This window comes from Stegostoma tigrinum, chromosome 18, assembly GCF_030684315.1.
Source record: "Stegostoma tigrinum isolate sSteTig4 chromosome 18, sSteTig4.hap1, whole genome shotgun sequence".
Taxonomy (NCBI): Eukaryota; Metazoa; Chordata; class Chondrichthyes; order Orectolobiformes; family Stegostomatidae; genus Stegostoma; species Stegostoma tigrinum.
Window position 1 is genome coordinate 42,766,330 of NC_081371.1, and position 16,027 is coordinate 42,782,356.

Sequence of the window (16,027 nt, forward strand, 5' to 3'; positions counted from 1 at the left end):
TAGATTATCCATAACTTTACAATGCATTGCTGATTTTTCCGCAACAAAACCAGAAATTGCTGGAGAAAACTCAGCAGGTCTGCCGCATCTGTGGGTAGAAATTGGAGTCAATGTTTCAAGTCCAGAGATTCATCAGCTGCTGCTGGTAACAGTTCTGATGAAGTCACTGGACTCAAAATGTTGACTTTGCCCCCATGAGGAGCTCAAACAGTGCATCCACTTCACCAACACCTTCCACCCCAAACTTAAGTTCACCTGGACCATCTCCAACACCTCTCTCTACTTACAGGACCTCTCTGTCTCCATCTCTGGCAACCATCTAGAAACCAATATCCATTTCAAGCCCACTGACTCCCACAGCTACCTAGAATAAACCTCCTTCCATCCACCTTCCTGCAAAAATGCCATCCCCTGTTGCCAATTCTTTGCCTCTGCCGTATCTGCTCCCAGGATGAAGCATTCCACTCCCATACATCTCAGATGTTCTTGTTTTACAAGGAATACAACTACCCCCCTCAGTGGTCGAGAATACCCTCTGCTGTGTCTCCTGCACTTCCCGCAACTCTTCCCTCACACCCCCCCGCCGAAATAACAACCAAAACAGAATCGTCCTTGTCCTCACATATCACCTCACCAACCTCCGGATCCAACGCATCATCCTCCAACACTTCCGCCATCTGCAATCCGACCCCACTCCCACTACCAAAGACATTTTTCCCTTCCCACCTTTGTCTGTCTTCCAGAGGGACCACTTGCTCCGTGACTCCCTTGTCCACTCCGCAATCCCCTCCAACCCCATCACACCCAGCACTTTCTCCTGCAACCACAGGAAGTGCTAAACCTGCCCCCACACCTCACACCTCCCCCCCATCCCAGGCCCCAAAAAGACTTTCCACATCAAGCAGATGTTTACCTGCACATCTGCTAATGTGGTATACTGCATTTGCTGTTCCCATTGTGGCCTCCTGTACACTGGGGAAGAAGCGGAGGCTTAGGGACCGCTTTGCAGAACACCTACACTCGGTTCACACTAAACAACTGCACCTCCCAGTCACAAACCATTTCAACTCCCCCTCCCATCTGCAGACGACATGTCCATCCTGGGACTCCTGCAGTGCCACAATGATGCAATCCGAAGGTTGCAGGAACAGCAACTCATATTCCACTTGAAAACCCTGCAGCCCACTGATATCAATATGGACTTCACAAGCTTCAAAATCTCCCCTCCCCCTACTGCATCCCAAAACGAACTCAGCTCGTCCCCACCTCCCTAACCTGCCCTTTCTCCCACCTATCCCTTCCTCCCGCCTCAAGCCCCACCCCATCTCCTAACTCCTAACTTCATCCTGCTCCCTTGACCTGTCCATCCTCCCTTGACTGACGTATCTCCTCCCAATTTATCACCTACTCTCACCTTTACTGGCTCCAACACTGCCTCTTTAACTTGTCTGTCTCCTCTCCACTTGTCTTCTCCCTTATCCATCTTCTATCCGTCTCTCCCTCTCTCCCTATTTATTTCAGAACCCCCTTCCCCTCCCCCATTTCTGAAGAAGGGTCTAGGCCTAAACATCAGCCTTCCTGCTCCTCTGATGCTGCTTGGCCTGCTGTGTTCATCCAGCTCTCCACCTTATTGTTAGAGAATTTCCATCATTTCCTATAGAACAGGGAGGATCTGGTCCTCAGAGTGTTCCAATTCTCGTTTTCCATGCTTCTTAGCTGCAGCTTCTTTCCCTGTTCTGTAAGCTTTTGTAACTGAAGCTCTAAACTGTGATTCAACACCTCAAGGATTTCCAATTGTGAATGTCTCCTTTCTTAACTCCCCTCACCTTTATAATCTGATGTCAAGTTGGAAGAGCATTTCTTCAAACTGAATTGGTAACCAGGAATTCACTACCATCTTTTGTCCGAATCAGAAGTTCCGTGTCACCAGGTTATAGCCCAACAAGTTTATTTGAAATCACAGTTTTGGAGCACTACCCCTTTGTCAATGAAGTAGCTGCTTTGATTTTTGAGTTTTATTTTAGTGTTTTTGGATTTGCATTCATACAGAAAAGTGATGATACTCCCAGTGCACTCAGTGATTCTGTCTGCTAACAGGTTTAGCAGGGTGAAAACTTCTGAAATGAGTGGGGGGCAAGAGAGTGTTCAGATCATTCTTTCCAACTGTAAAAAAAAGACATAAAATGCAAGTTAAAACTCGAAATAATTAGGTCCATCCCTATAGAAAACTGAGATTAGGCAATATCTTCCTTTTCACATTGAGGAAAGGGAGACTCAAACAGCCAGCTACACCGTTGAGTTTCTCACTCGCAAACTCCAAACCGCCCTCTTGGGAATGCAAAGATTGCAAAAAGAAACTTCACAGGGCAAATGGAAAGACGTACAGATTTATGAAGTATCCCCCAAGGACTTTTGGGCATTGGGGCGGTACATTCATTAGACACTTGATCGAAATAACATAAATAATGCATCAATAGTCTTCACAACGCAGGAACAGATCCGAACACAGTGATACAAATTGCATTAGATTGTGAAGAAACCATGAATATTGGTGGCACAGTGTGGAATTCAATTCATGTGGTCCAATCGCCGCATTGTTTTCGAATTGATGCGCATCAAGAATGCTCTTGGTTCCAAGGGAATGTGAACATTGCTTCGAATGATCGTGCTGTGATTCCCACACCTTGGAATGAAGTCAGGCGGACAGCGTTTCTCTTGACGTCAAGGCAGCCTGGAGGTATTAAAGAAGTCAGCTCCTGCCTCCTGTGTACACTGAGCGAGCAGAAACCCCTTAGAGAAGGACCAAACTCAGCTCCCAGATCCCCACCTCCTCTCCCTAACTTTCGGAGACTCTAGGCTGTAGCAAAGTGAGGGCTCTACTGCTGCTACAATGAGGATTGAAATGATTTGGCTGTTGATCTTCCTCGGTGTTCACGCCATGTGTTCAGGTGAGTGGGAACACAAGCAAAGTAATATTGTATTAGAAAATTACCGATAAGGAAACGGGATTAAGTAAGGTTTGAGCTCATCACTGACAACCAAAGCTGTATATTTTTATCGCTCCAAATTAGAGAGAATTGACATACTTCTTGAATTTTTAAACATGAAGTTTTGTTTTGGAATATCAATTCCAAATCAGATTTAACATTAATCCTGACAGTAAAGGAGCCAACGGATTGATTGGTAGGTTTGGATTCAGGTATTTTATCCATGTAAAAACTGGGAAAACGTTATCAAATTTGGTGCTTTATTAGCGTTGTTGAAAATAATATGTTTAGAAAATTAGGACATGGTCCCATCAACGTCAATCATTGATCCAACACAATGACTCGTGATAAGAGTTCGCTCAAGCCGATACAAGAAAGTAACGTTTTAACGATTTTTCGATCAGAACTGTCAACGGCCAGAAGCACAGAAGTAGCTGAAGTTTAACTGGGGTTACTGTTTGATTATTGACAGTGCGAGGGCTTTGAATTTTTGATGAGCTTTGGTCGCTGCAAATGATTATTGCATTCCTCATTTGGTTATGTTTATGCTGTTTCCTCGGCTGTTTTCATGGAGAAATACAAGAGTAGAAATTAATTACAGTGATAGTGTTTACCATTTAACACCATGCCATTTACCGAAGGACACCTTTTTAAAATAATTGAATTGAAAATTGATGCAAATAAGTTGAAATCACAGTATGTTAAACAATGTGAGGATTAGAAAATTGCTGTATAAACTACGCAAGAATTTGTACAGGCTAACTTTAATATAAAACGAGTTAATTGCCTGCATACTGTGTTAGCATACTCTAGGGAAAGCTCATAGTTTGCTAAGATACCAATTATTTATTTGAGTATAAATGATTAATCTTAATTCCCGTGCATGAAATACAGCCTGCCAAGTTAACATTGCTTTCACTGTAACTGTGAAGGAATACAAAACTCTACATCTTTATTAGTTCAGATAAAATGCATTGAGGCAGTAAAATATGAAAAATTCGCCCTTATGTTTTGCAAACTGTAGACTATCTTACAGAAGGCAATTGATGTCTGAACACGATTCATAATAATTTTAGAATGACTGTTGTATGTGGCTCACCACATTTTAGTCCAGTTTGACTGTGCATTTCGGGCAGAGGAAATATCAAAGCAGCAGAGAAGTGACGTGGTTAACAAAATATTGGAATGAAAGTGATTCTCAGATGCTTATTTTTTCAATGTGCGAATACTGTGAATTTTGTTTGGAATTGTTTTCAGTTTCTACAGCTTACACTGAAACAGTACCAACGGAAGCTGAACTCCTGGATCATCTTTATGTCTTAAAGGTAGGTCTATTATGATTAAATGAAAATTAGTGTAAAAAAGGCATCGCAAACTGAAGTAGATATCTAATATTAATATAAGCAGTTCTAATTTGAATATTGGGACTATTTAAAAGCGATCACATCTCAGGTTTTCTGCAGCTTTGTTTTGCTAAAATTCAGCAATCACGGAATAGAAAGATAGAATGATCCAGTACAGAAGGAAGCTATTGATCCAATCAGGTCTGTGCTAGCTCTCTAAAAGAATAATTAGTTTGTCCCACTGCCCTGCTCTTTTCCTATGGCCCTGGAATTATTTTCTTTTAAAGTGAAGATCTTTTAGGTGTTAAAATTGGATCTTTCAAACATTCCTGATCATAGCAACTTGCTGTGTATGATCCCAGGGCCCTAATACACACCTTTGTCTAGATTTCAACAATTGTTAAATTATTTATAAAATCAGGAGTGGCATGGAGCGGGGAGATAGACAGGGCCTTTTCCCTGGGATGGGGGAGTCAGAAACTAGAAGGTTTGGTTTAAGGTGAGAGGGGAAAGATTTAAAAGGGACCTATGGGGCAACATTTTCATCCAGAGGGTGGTGCGTGCATAGAATGAACTGCCAGAAGAAGGGGCAGAGGCTGGTATAATTACAACATTTAACAGGCATCTGGATGGATATATGAATAGTAAGGATTTAGAGGGATATTGGATAAATGCTGGCAAATGGGACAAGATTTATCTAGGATATCTGGTTGGCATAGATGATGTGGACCGAAGGATCTGATTCTGTACTGTATATCTCTATGGCTCTATAAGTCTATACAATTTGATTCCCAACACACCTGCCAATGGAAACCCATTTATCCCTGTCTACTCTATCATTGGAAATGGTATGGTTAGGTTATAATAATAAACTCATAGCAGTGTCATAAAGATGAATCTGAATTATATTTTGTGAATAGATGATTCTTTGGTTAGCATTGGTATGATTCAATTTCTCAATATATGTTTCAATATAGAAACTATTGATGGACATTTATTATTATTTAATGATCTCCTAAAGATTTTAGTAAATTAACGAATATAACATATTTTCTTGAATCTTCTCCACCTGTCAATATTATCATTGAGTAATGATTATATGCAACATAAATTATCCATTATTTTAAATAACTTGCAAGATTTTGCAGAGGCATCGTTGGTGATATTTCTGCTGGAGCTTGTAATGTCTGCTGTACGTTGTGCATGACTTCACTATACACAAAAGAGCAGGTAGCTTTGTTCAAGGTTTGAGGTCTTTGCTATCAAACTCTGCTTCACAGATTGCTAAAAGCTGCATTGACATACTGAAGTCAGTCTTGAATTTCATTATCAATTTCTTGTCCTCTCAAAAAGAGACTTCCATGGTGTGAATATGAATTCACATTGCCCAGATTTTTTGTCATGAATTTTGATAACGAAAATTTTGCAGAGCTGAAGCAGGCTTGTAGAGGACCCTTGTCTTCTGGACATTTAACTTAAGGCTTATATTCTCATGTGCCCTTATGAATGTGCCATCAGTAGTTTGGAACATGGCCTTTGAGTGTATGTACATGCAGGTGTTTGCATGCTGCAGCTCAATGACAGAAGTTGTGGAGGTTTTGGTTCTGGACCGGAGGTGATGTAGGTTACAGGTTTCTGCTTGTCCTGTACAAAAAACTCCACTCCAGCAGGAAAGTTCACGAATATTAGGCAGATTGTTATAATGAGGAAGGTGAAGAATTGTATTGGTATGATGATACAATTTTGCTTGCCTCCTTTTTGATCCCGTATATAGTTTGCGCACGCATCGGGTTTATGGTGGATCCATTATTGAGGATCATAATTAACATGTTTTGTGCAGCTTACATAGAATAGTAACAGATTTCTTCAGGCAGCCAAATCCCTAATCCCTCTTGGTTGACAGAGTCAAATGCTGTTGTGAGGTCAAAGAAAGTCCAATGTAGAAGTTGCTGCTTCTCTTAGCACCTTTTATTTGATTTGCTTTACTGTGAAGGTCATGTCCAATGTGCCCCTTGATGGATTGAGATGGCATTATGATTTAAGCAGAAGCTCTTAACTATTGAGGGGGAGAAAATTGAGAAGTATTTTAGCAATGACCTTCCGGATAATGAACAACAAGGAGATCCCTCATTAGTTGCTGCAGTTGGTCTTATCTCTTTTCTTGAAGATGGTAACAATTGTGGCATCTTGAAGATTTGTTGGCATGCTCTTCTCTCTCTAGATGAGGGTGGGGAAGTAATGTATTCATGCAAAGAGTGTTGTTCGAATGTATTTCAGTATTTTGTCAGGGTTTCCATCTGCACTGGAAGCCTTGTTGGATCTCTAACACCAGATGACCTTTATATTGCAGTAGCACTGTAATCTAGATTACAGTACACTTTGAACAATGGCAATGTAACTTTGCATGGCTCTAACAGTCTCAACTTCAGTGAAGATGAGTAGAGCACCTGGGCAAAACCATGAATTGTCACTCTTAGTCACATATGTAACTTGGGGATTCTGTCATTCTCCAACAGGAGATAAAGCAAGACACTTATAAAATACCCATTGGCATATCCGGGACAAATTATTCGGCAACAATTTCTATTTGCTTGGCTAGTTTACTATAAGTAAGACATTCCAAGTTGTTCACCAAAGAGATTAGCCTCCAAACTATTGGTGGTGTGGGGAAGAGAGGTAAGGAAGATGATCAAAGTTTTGACAGGAAAGATGGGTTTTGACCCAACTTTTAAATGTGTTGAACACAAGAGGTGCTTAGTAATGAAAATCTTAATAACAAGGTTAGAGTGACTGAACATTTCCTAAACCATGACTTCTGCCATCTAACAGGATAAGGGCTGTGGTTGCATGGGAACACCATCACATTCAAGATCCCCTCCAAGTTACATACCACTGAGAATCATACAATTGTGGCTTTTCCTTCATTGTCAGTGTTAAAATCCTTGATTTCTGTATTCACTGCATAGAGTGCAACATTTGAAAGTGCAGCTTGAAGGCTCAACACAACGCTGTCAACTGCAACAGGGATGGCAATTAGATTCCAATTTTGCCATGGACTTTTATATTTCAAGAATTCATCTTTTATTTTGTTATTAATTGTGGAATAAAGGTAGGTAGGGAGTGTCTAAAACTATCAGAGGACCAAACGGTTGGGAAGAGCATATAGCTAAAAGTGGTTGAAGACACTTGCATCAGAATGTAGTAGACAATGGTGGTGGGATGTGATGGATGCATTTGACAAATTGGTATGTTTTCAAGGATGGCTCAGCAGGACTGGATAGACTTGTGGAACTTGTGGAAGGTTACAGAAAGAACAATTCGAGTTATAAAAGAATACTGTGATGTTTTATTATCACTATTATATTTATTAATTATTTCACAGAAAATCTGACACCTCTGCATGGATTATGGCCCTGAGGAGTATTATAAAACAAGGAGATCTAGGGGTACAGATTCATCGCTCCTAGAAAGTAGAGTCATAAGTAGACAGGGTGGTGAAGAAGGTCTTTGGGTGCTTGCTTTTATTGGTCAGAGCAATGAGTACAGGACTTGGGACATTTCTCACAGCTGTACAAGGTGTTGGTAAGGCCACATTTGGAGTACTGCACACAGTTTTGATCACCTTACTATGCAAAAGCTACAATTAAACTAGAAAGAATGCAGAAAATATTCACTAGGATGCTGCCTGGACTAGAAACTTTGAGTTATAAGGAGAGGCTGGACAGGCTGGGATATTTTCCCTGGACCCTAGAAGACTGAGGAATGTCCTTATAGAGGATTATAAAATCATGACAGGCATGGATAAAGTAAGTAGCCAACAGCTTTTCCCCATTGTATGAGAGTCCCGAACTAGAGGGCATTGGTTTAAGGTGAGAGATACAAAGCGCTCCAGATGGGCAATTCTTTTCTGTGAACTTTGCGAGTGTCTGGAATGGGCTGCCAAGGTAGTGTTAGAGGCAAGTACAATTTTATTATTGAAGAAACATTTGGGCAGGTACATGGATGGTAGAGGTATGGAGGGATATGGACCAAATGCATGCAAATGGGACTAAATTAATTGTGAAAGCTGGGTGGCATGTACAAGTTGGGCTGAAGGGCTTGTTTCAGTGCTGCAAACCTCTATGACTATGATTTCAATGCAAAATTCTGAAACATCCCTTAAAAATATAGAATGTTATATAAAAATATATCAACTCTATGTAAGTTTGTAATTCATTTACTGTACATGATTCGCAGTCTAATGTAAAAATAATTTTCCCTTCAGTTAATTTACATTTATCAGTTTGGTTTGATCTCAAGTACCTAGAGATACTCAAATAAGTCAAGTGGGACTAAGAACAAGATTGCAAGACTAATTCTAAATTTGACTTGAAGCTTAATACTTACTGCATAATATACTGATGATAGCAAAGGTTGACTATGGGTCCACCTGCATGGGCACCAGTCTTGAGCAGCTGTAAGCATCCCGGTGCCTGGAAAGTAGTCCATTGTATACAGATACCTGACAAAACTTTGTTGATAGAGAGACTTTGGGGCTGAGGAGGTGAGTGTCCAAAGTCTAGCCTGTTCTTTACTTCGAAGCCCAGGCATAGCTTGAATTAAATACTGCACCTACATTTGTGTCCAGAGTACCGGATATATTAACTACAAATAAACCTTGCAGTCTGAATGTGGGCAAAGATGCAGCAGCAACAATTCGTTGAAAAGCCAATCACATGGGCAACCAGGGACAGGCAATAAATGCTGACTCAATCAGTGATGCCCAACTTCCATGATTTAACAAAAATTCCAGTATGTTTGGTCAGATAGAGTTATCAGTTTTTAACATTATCTTAGCTTTATTCTGATGAAGGGTCTAGGCCCGAAACGTCAGCTTTTGTGCTCCTAAGATGCTGCTTGGCCTGCTGTGTTCTTCCAGCCCCACACTTTGTTTTCTTGGATTCCCTTACACCTGCAGTTCCCATTATCTATTTAACATTATCTGTTTTGTTTGTTTTTGAAAAAAAATTGAAGAAAAGAATTTGACCAGCAGGTGCGCCACAAAGATCGGTGCTGGGCCTGCTGTTTTTCGTCATTTGTATAAATGATTTGGATTTGAACATAGGAGGTATGGTTAGTCAGCTTGCAGATGCCACCAAGATTGGAGGTGCAGTGGACAGTGAAGAAGGTTACCTCAGAGTACAATGGGATCTTGATCAGAAGGGCCAATGCACTGAGGTGTGGCAGATGGAGTTTAATTTAGGTAAAATGTGAGGTGCTGCATTTTGGAACGGCAAATAAGGGCATGACTTGTACACTTAATGGTAAGGCCTTGGAGAATGTTGCTGAACAATGAGACCTTGGAGTACAAGTTCATAGTTCCTTACAAGTGGAGTCATAGGTAGACAGAATAGTGAAAAAGGCGTTTGGTATGCTTGTCTTTTTTGGTCAGTGCATTGAGTATGGGAATTGAGAAGTTATGTTGCAGCTGTACAGGACAGTAGTTAGGCCACTTTTGGAATACTGTATTCAATTCTGGTCTCCCTGCTATATGAAGGATGTTGTGAAACTTGAAATGGCTCAGAAAAGATTTACAAGAATGTTGCTATATTGGAGGGTTTGAGCTATAGGGAGAGGCTGAATAGGCTGGGGCTATTTTCCCTGGAGCATCAAATGCACAAGGTCTGTTCCCCAGGACTGGACAGTCCAGAACTAGAAGGCATAGGTTTAAGGTGAGAGAGGAAAGTTTTAAAACAGACCTAGGGGGAAACTTTGTCATACAGGGAGTGGTGCATGCATGGACTGAGCTGCCAGAGAAAAAGGTGGAGGCTGGTACAATTGCAACATTTAAAAGGCATTTGGATGAGTACATGAGTATGAAGGATTCACAGGGATATGGGCCTAATGTTGCTAAATGGGACCAGATTAATTTAGGGTATCTGGTTGGCCTGAAGGGTCTGTTTCCATGCTATATATCTCCATAAAACCGTAAGACTGTAAGACATAGGAGTGGAAGTAAGGCCATTTGGCCCATCAAGTCCACTCCGCCATTTAAACCATGGCTGATGGGCATTTAAACACCACTTCCCTGTACTCTCCCCGTAGCCCTTGATTCCTTGTGAGATCAAGAATTTGTTGATCTCTGCCTTGAAGGCATCCAACGTCCCGGCCTCCACTGCACTCCGTGGCACTGAATTCCACAAGCCCACCAATCTCTGGATGAAGAAATGTTGTCTCATTTCCGTTTTAAATTTACCCCCTCTAATTTTAAGGCTGTGCCCACGGGTCCTAGTCTCCCCACCTAATGGAAACAACTTCCCAGCGTTCACCGCTTCTAAGCCAACGTTATCTTGTAAGTTTCTATTAGATCTCCCCTCAACCTTCTAAACTCTAATGAGTACAATCCTAGGATCCTTAGCCATTCATCATACGTTAAACCTACCATTCCAGGGATCATCCGCGTGAATCTCCGCTGGACACGCTCCAGAGCTAGTATGTCCTTCCTGAGGTGTGGGGCCCAAAATTGGGCACAGTATTCTAAATGGGGCCTAACTAGAGCTTTATAAAGTGTCAGAAGCACATCACTGCTTTTATATTCCAACCCTCTTGAGATAAACAACAACATTACATTCGCTTTCTTAATCGTGGACTCTACCTGCAAGTTAACTTTTAGAGAATCCTGGGCCAACACTCCCAGATCCCTTTGTACTTCTGCTTTATGAATTTTCTCACCATTTAGAAAATAGTCCATGCTTGTATTCTTTTTTCCAAAGTGCAAAACCTCACATTTGCTCACATTGAATTTCATCAGCCATTTCCTGGACCACTCTCATAAACTGTCTAAATCTTTCTGCAGCTTCCCCACCTCCTCAGTACTACCTGACTGTCCACGTATCTTTGTATCATCGGCAAACTTCGCCAGAATGCCCCCAGTCCCTTCATCCAGATCATTAATATATAAGGTGAACATCTCAATGATTCTATGACTCTAAAGGCTGAAAGATAAATTTTGAAATATTTGTTTAGGTAACTTCTATTTTGGGCAGGGTCAAAAATCAAGTGGTTCTTCTACTAAGCACCTAACTAAACAATAGAAGCTAAAAACAAGGCCAGGAAAGAAAATCCTGGAACCAGGATGACACTCATCGAGGGAATTCTTCAAATCATTCATCAGTTTGCAGCAACAACATGGGCTCGAATTTAATGGGCAGTCGCAAGTTGACCATAGACCCCATGAAACCTTTTTGTGAACAATACAGGAGAGGGGAACAGGAGTAATAACGAAATCGTAACTTTAAAAAAACAAAAATGCTGCAGAAACTCAGCAGAAGTGGAAGTATCTATAGATGGAAAAATACTATCAATTTTTCAAGCCCAGTGTGAACTGAAAGGAGCTGGAAAATAGTGGATTATATACTGTAGACAGAAAGAGAGGAGGAGCAAGGGGAACAGATTATGAAGATGTCCAGAGCAAAAGATAGCAATAATAGTGGTCAAAGAAATATAGATACGGAAAATGGATGTGAATGTTAGCTGTTAAAAGGAGGAAATAGGTTTGCTCTGTTGAAAGCCAACACGACGCGGTCAGTGGATTGTGGGAGGTGTAGGAATAATGGAAAAAACGGTTCTACTTTGGAGCTGTGAAACTCAATATTGATTTAAGTACCTAAGCCCAAATGATGTATTGCTCCTCCAGCTTGCATTGGACTCCATTGGAATATTGTAGCAGGTCAAGGATGGAAATGTTAGCATGGGAGCAAAGTGGTTTATTGAAATGGCGAGAGACTGGAAAGCTGGGATCATTCCTGCAGACAGATCAGATGTGTTTTGCAAAGCAGTTATCTCGTCCAAGTAAAGGTAACTACTAACTACAAAGACATGAGGGAGGAGCTGGCCAGAATTGATTGGAAAGGGAGCCTAGTAGAGAAGATGTGGAGCAGCAATGGCAGGAATATTTGGTTGTAATTCGGGAGGCACAGCAGAAATGCATCCCAAAGAAGAAGAAGAAGAAACAGACTAAGGGAACAGTGAGACTGCCATTACCGACAAGGGATATCACAGACAGCATAAAAGAAAAAGAAAATAACGTTTAATGTGGTGAAGATCAGTGGGAAGCCAGACGTTTGTGAAGCCTTTAAAAATCAGCAGACAGTAACTATAAAGAAAATAAGTGGGGAGAAGATAAAATATGAGGTTAAGCCTCTAGTGATATAAAAGAAGATTTCAAGACTTGCTTTAGGTATATAAAAAGTTAGAGGGAATTGAGAGTGGACATTGAACCACCAGAAAATGAGGCTGGTGAAGGAGTTATAGGGAACAAAGTAATGGCAGAGGACCTGAATAGGCACTTTGCTTGAGCTTCCACAATGGAAGACACCAGCAGCATACTAGAAGTTTAAGACAGTCAGGTCGCAGAGGTGACTGTAGTGGCCATGAAGGAGAACCATTAATATGATCTATGTGGATTATGGCTTCTTGTGAAATGATCCAAAGGATATAGGCCCATGATGTTAGGGGCAAGATACGGGCACGGATAGAGGATTGGCTGACTTGCAGAAGGCAGATAGTGGGGATGAAGGGGTCTTCTTCAGGATGGCGACAGATGACTAGTGGTGTTCTGCAAGGGTTAGTATTCAGACCACAACTATTCACGCTGTACATTAACGATCTGGATGAAGGAACTGAGGGCATTGTTACTAAGTATGCATGTGACACAAAGATGAGTGTAGGGACAGGTAGTGTGAGGAAGTGGGGAGGCTGCAGAAGGATTTGGAGAGACTAGAAGACTGGACAAAAAGGTGGCAGATCGAATACAATATGGGAAAGTGTGAGGTTATGCACTTTGGTCAGAAGAATAGAGGTGTAGACTATTTTCTAAACGGGAAAGACTTCAGAACTATGAAGCTCAAACGGACCCAGGAGCCCTAGTTCAGGGTTCTTGTAAAGTTCAGTGGCAGTTAAAAAGGGAAATGCAATATTAGTGTTCATTCAAAGAGGGCTAGAATACAAGAGTACATATGTATTGCTGAGGCTGTGGTCAAGCCGTATTTGGAATATTGTGAGCAGTTTCAGGCCCCACATCTACAGAAGGAAGTGCTAGTATTGGAGAGAGCCTGGAGGAGGTTTAAACAAATGATTCCCTGGATGAAGAGCCTATCATGTGAGGAGCAGTTGAGGAGTCTGGATCTGTATTCAGTGGGAATTTGAAGGATGAGAGGTGACCTGATTGAAACTTACAGAATACTGAGAAGCTTGGATAGAATGGATTTGGAAAAGATTTTGCCACCAGTAGGAGAGACTAGGACCCAAGGGGACATCCTTAGAGTGGAGGGACAACCCCTTAGAACTGAGATGAGGAAGAATTTCTTCAGCCAGAGGGTGGTTAATCTGTGGCACTCTTTTCTACAGAAGGCTGTGGAGGCCAAGTCATTGAGACAGAGACAAATAGGCTCTTATTTAGTAAGGGGATCAAGACTTATGGAGAAAAGGCAGGAGAATGAGGTTGAGACACATATCAGCCATGCTTAAATGGTGGGGCAATTTTGACGGGCTGAATGGCCTAATTCTGCTGTTATGGTCTGCATGGAGCCTCATCAATGTAAAGGGCTCCTTGTCCAGGCGCTGATGTTCAAAATCGTCTCCTGCATTAAAACAGCTTGGCAATAATGTTTTCAACATGTAACACGGAGAGTGAATAACTGATTAAAATAAGTATATTTCCATAATTAGTGAGTGTTTAGCTAGAATTAAACATATGGCTTATCTTCAGATGAATATTCCCATTCATTTTCTACAGTGAAGTTAACAATAAACAAGGAGTTTTAGCTTTGAATTTATAACTCCAGCATGACACTGTCTTAAAGGTCATTAGAAATCTGTAATTGTGTAAATGAATGTTTGTAAAATTGTCATTTGACATTAATGCTAATTAAATAACTAATTTCCTAAATCTTACTGTCTGAATTGTAATAATGATGGCCATATGTTTTGTAGTTGTTTCAGGCACACCAAGACTATGGTGACTATGAGGATTCAGAATTTAAGAAAGAAAAACAACTAAAGAGAAAATATCCATATATTTTGAAAAGACAAACACGTATTGGAAAATCTCGAAGGCCTTACATACTGAAACGAAATTCTGTCTTCTTGATGAATTAACTAACATTTGAATCCAGCCAAAATTTTCAAGTGAATGTGAGAGTCTTTACTAGTTACCTGATTGCACATATTACTGTAAATAATTTCATGTTATTGAACCAATTTAATATCTTCTGTCATCAGAATAAAGAACATGAAATATCCTCAACAAAGTTTCAAAAGATATTTCTTATGCTTCAGTGATGGGTACCCTTGAATCCTATTTATGAAAAGAGAAGACACCTGCATGTTGGGAGAAATTTTGCATTTCTGTGCTTTCCGCAATGGATATTGGATAATTTTGCATTGCCAACTTGCAGTCTTTATTGATAGAATTAAGATGATGTAAAAGAGCAAGCTGAGCGAGTGCAATTTCTCAGCATGTACTCCCAGCATCAGGGACTCAGAAGCAGAACATTACAATCACATGTTTTCCTTTTATTTGTTGTGAAAGCATAGTTGGTTTGAAGTCATTACACTTGAAAATGAGAAAACCTTATATGATTAGTGGTGTGAATATTGAACTTGAAAATTAAATTTTTCTGCATGACATTCCTCAGTTATGGTCAGAATTGTATGTTCAGATATGCCACTCTTTGCCAATAATATGTCCTGTTTTGTCATCAAATTGTACCCAACCAATCCTCCTTTGACATATGTATTGAGTGCAAATATTAAATAAACTACCATTAAAATGCAATGTACATTCAAAGTTCCTCTTTCACTTCGAAGTTGTGAGGAATTTTTTTTGTCCTTAAAAAATGTCTTCTCAACTCATCATGTGCAGCTCCCAAAGTGTTATCCTGAACAATCTATGATCAATGTTATTGAGATACCAGATAATGTACAGTTAATCGTGGCAGAGATTAGATAGAATGCAAGCAGAAGCCTGGGTTTGACTGGCTATATGTAGATTTGCTCAATCGTTAACTGCAGCCATTTCACCTATTTCAGAACAGAGCTTTAGGGTAGGTGAAAATTTTGGTTTGGTTTTTTTTCTAGAAAATTTAAGAATGTTCAGAAAATTTTCAGAATATTACTTTTATCTTTGTTCGCATAAATATTTATGGAAAAATTTTCATGTTGTTGAAGAATGTGTTGAGTTTGACTTCATGCACACTAATTACTGATTAACAGGGAATGCATTTGTTTGCAATATTGGAGAGCTCCTGAAAACAGATGCAAGGAACACAATATATGATTATAGCTCCTGCCTCCTGCTTTTATGCTGTCCACTTATTTAAATGAGTTTAGTGTGCCACTGGAGCTTTACAAGCTGGCAGGCAGCTCTATGCCTCAGCAGGCACCCCAACTGTGTGTGACACCAGCATCACCGAAAGCTAGTCTGTGCTAATAAAAGTCAACCTGCAACTCCTCAAGGGGAAATGTATTCTGTCCGTGATAGCTGTTGGAAATGCTTTGGGAAGAAATTTTGACTTGTAAGAAGAATGGTGGATTGTGTTCCAGTGTTCCCAGACAATGCAAATTTGCATAAGAGGTAGACAGTAGATATTGCAAATTGTGGGATCATCTAGCAGTTGCAGCAATGACTACAGTTTATTTCCAGGACCTGGATGCCAT

General features: G+C 40.5%; 1 protein-coding gene across 1 annotated transcript; it reads left to right on the forward strand.

Moving 5' to 3' along the window:
* Positions 1-2,655: 2,655 nt before the first annotated feature.
* nts (neurotensin) lies at positions 2,656-15,124 on the forward strand. The gene is made up of 4 exons (XM_048549387.2): positions 2,656-2,948; positions 4,245-4,312; positions 14,303-14,503; positions 14,591-15,124. Exons 1-3 carry the CDS (start codon positions 2,891-2,893, stop codon positions 14,465-14,467), a joined length of 291 nt encoding a protein of 96 aa, XP_048405344.1. The 5' UTR covers positions 2,656-2,890; the 3' UTR covers positions 14,468-14,503; positions 14,591-15,124.
* The last annotated feature ends 903 nt before the right edge of the window (positions 15,125-16,027 follow it).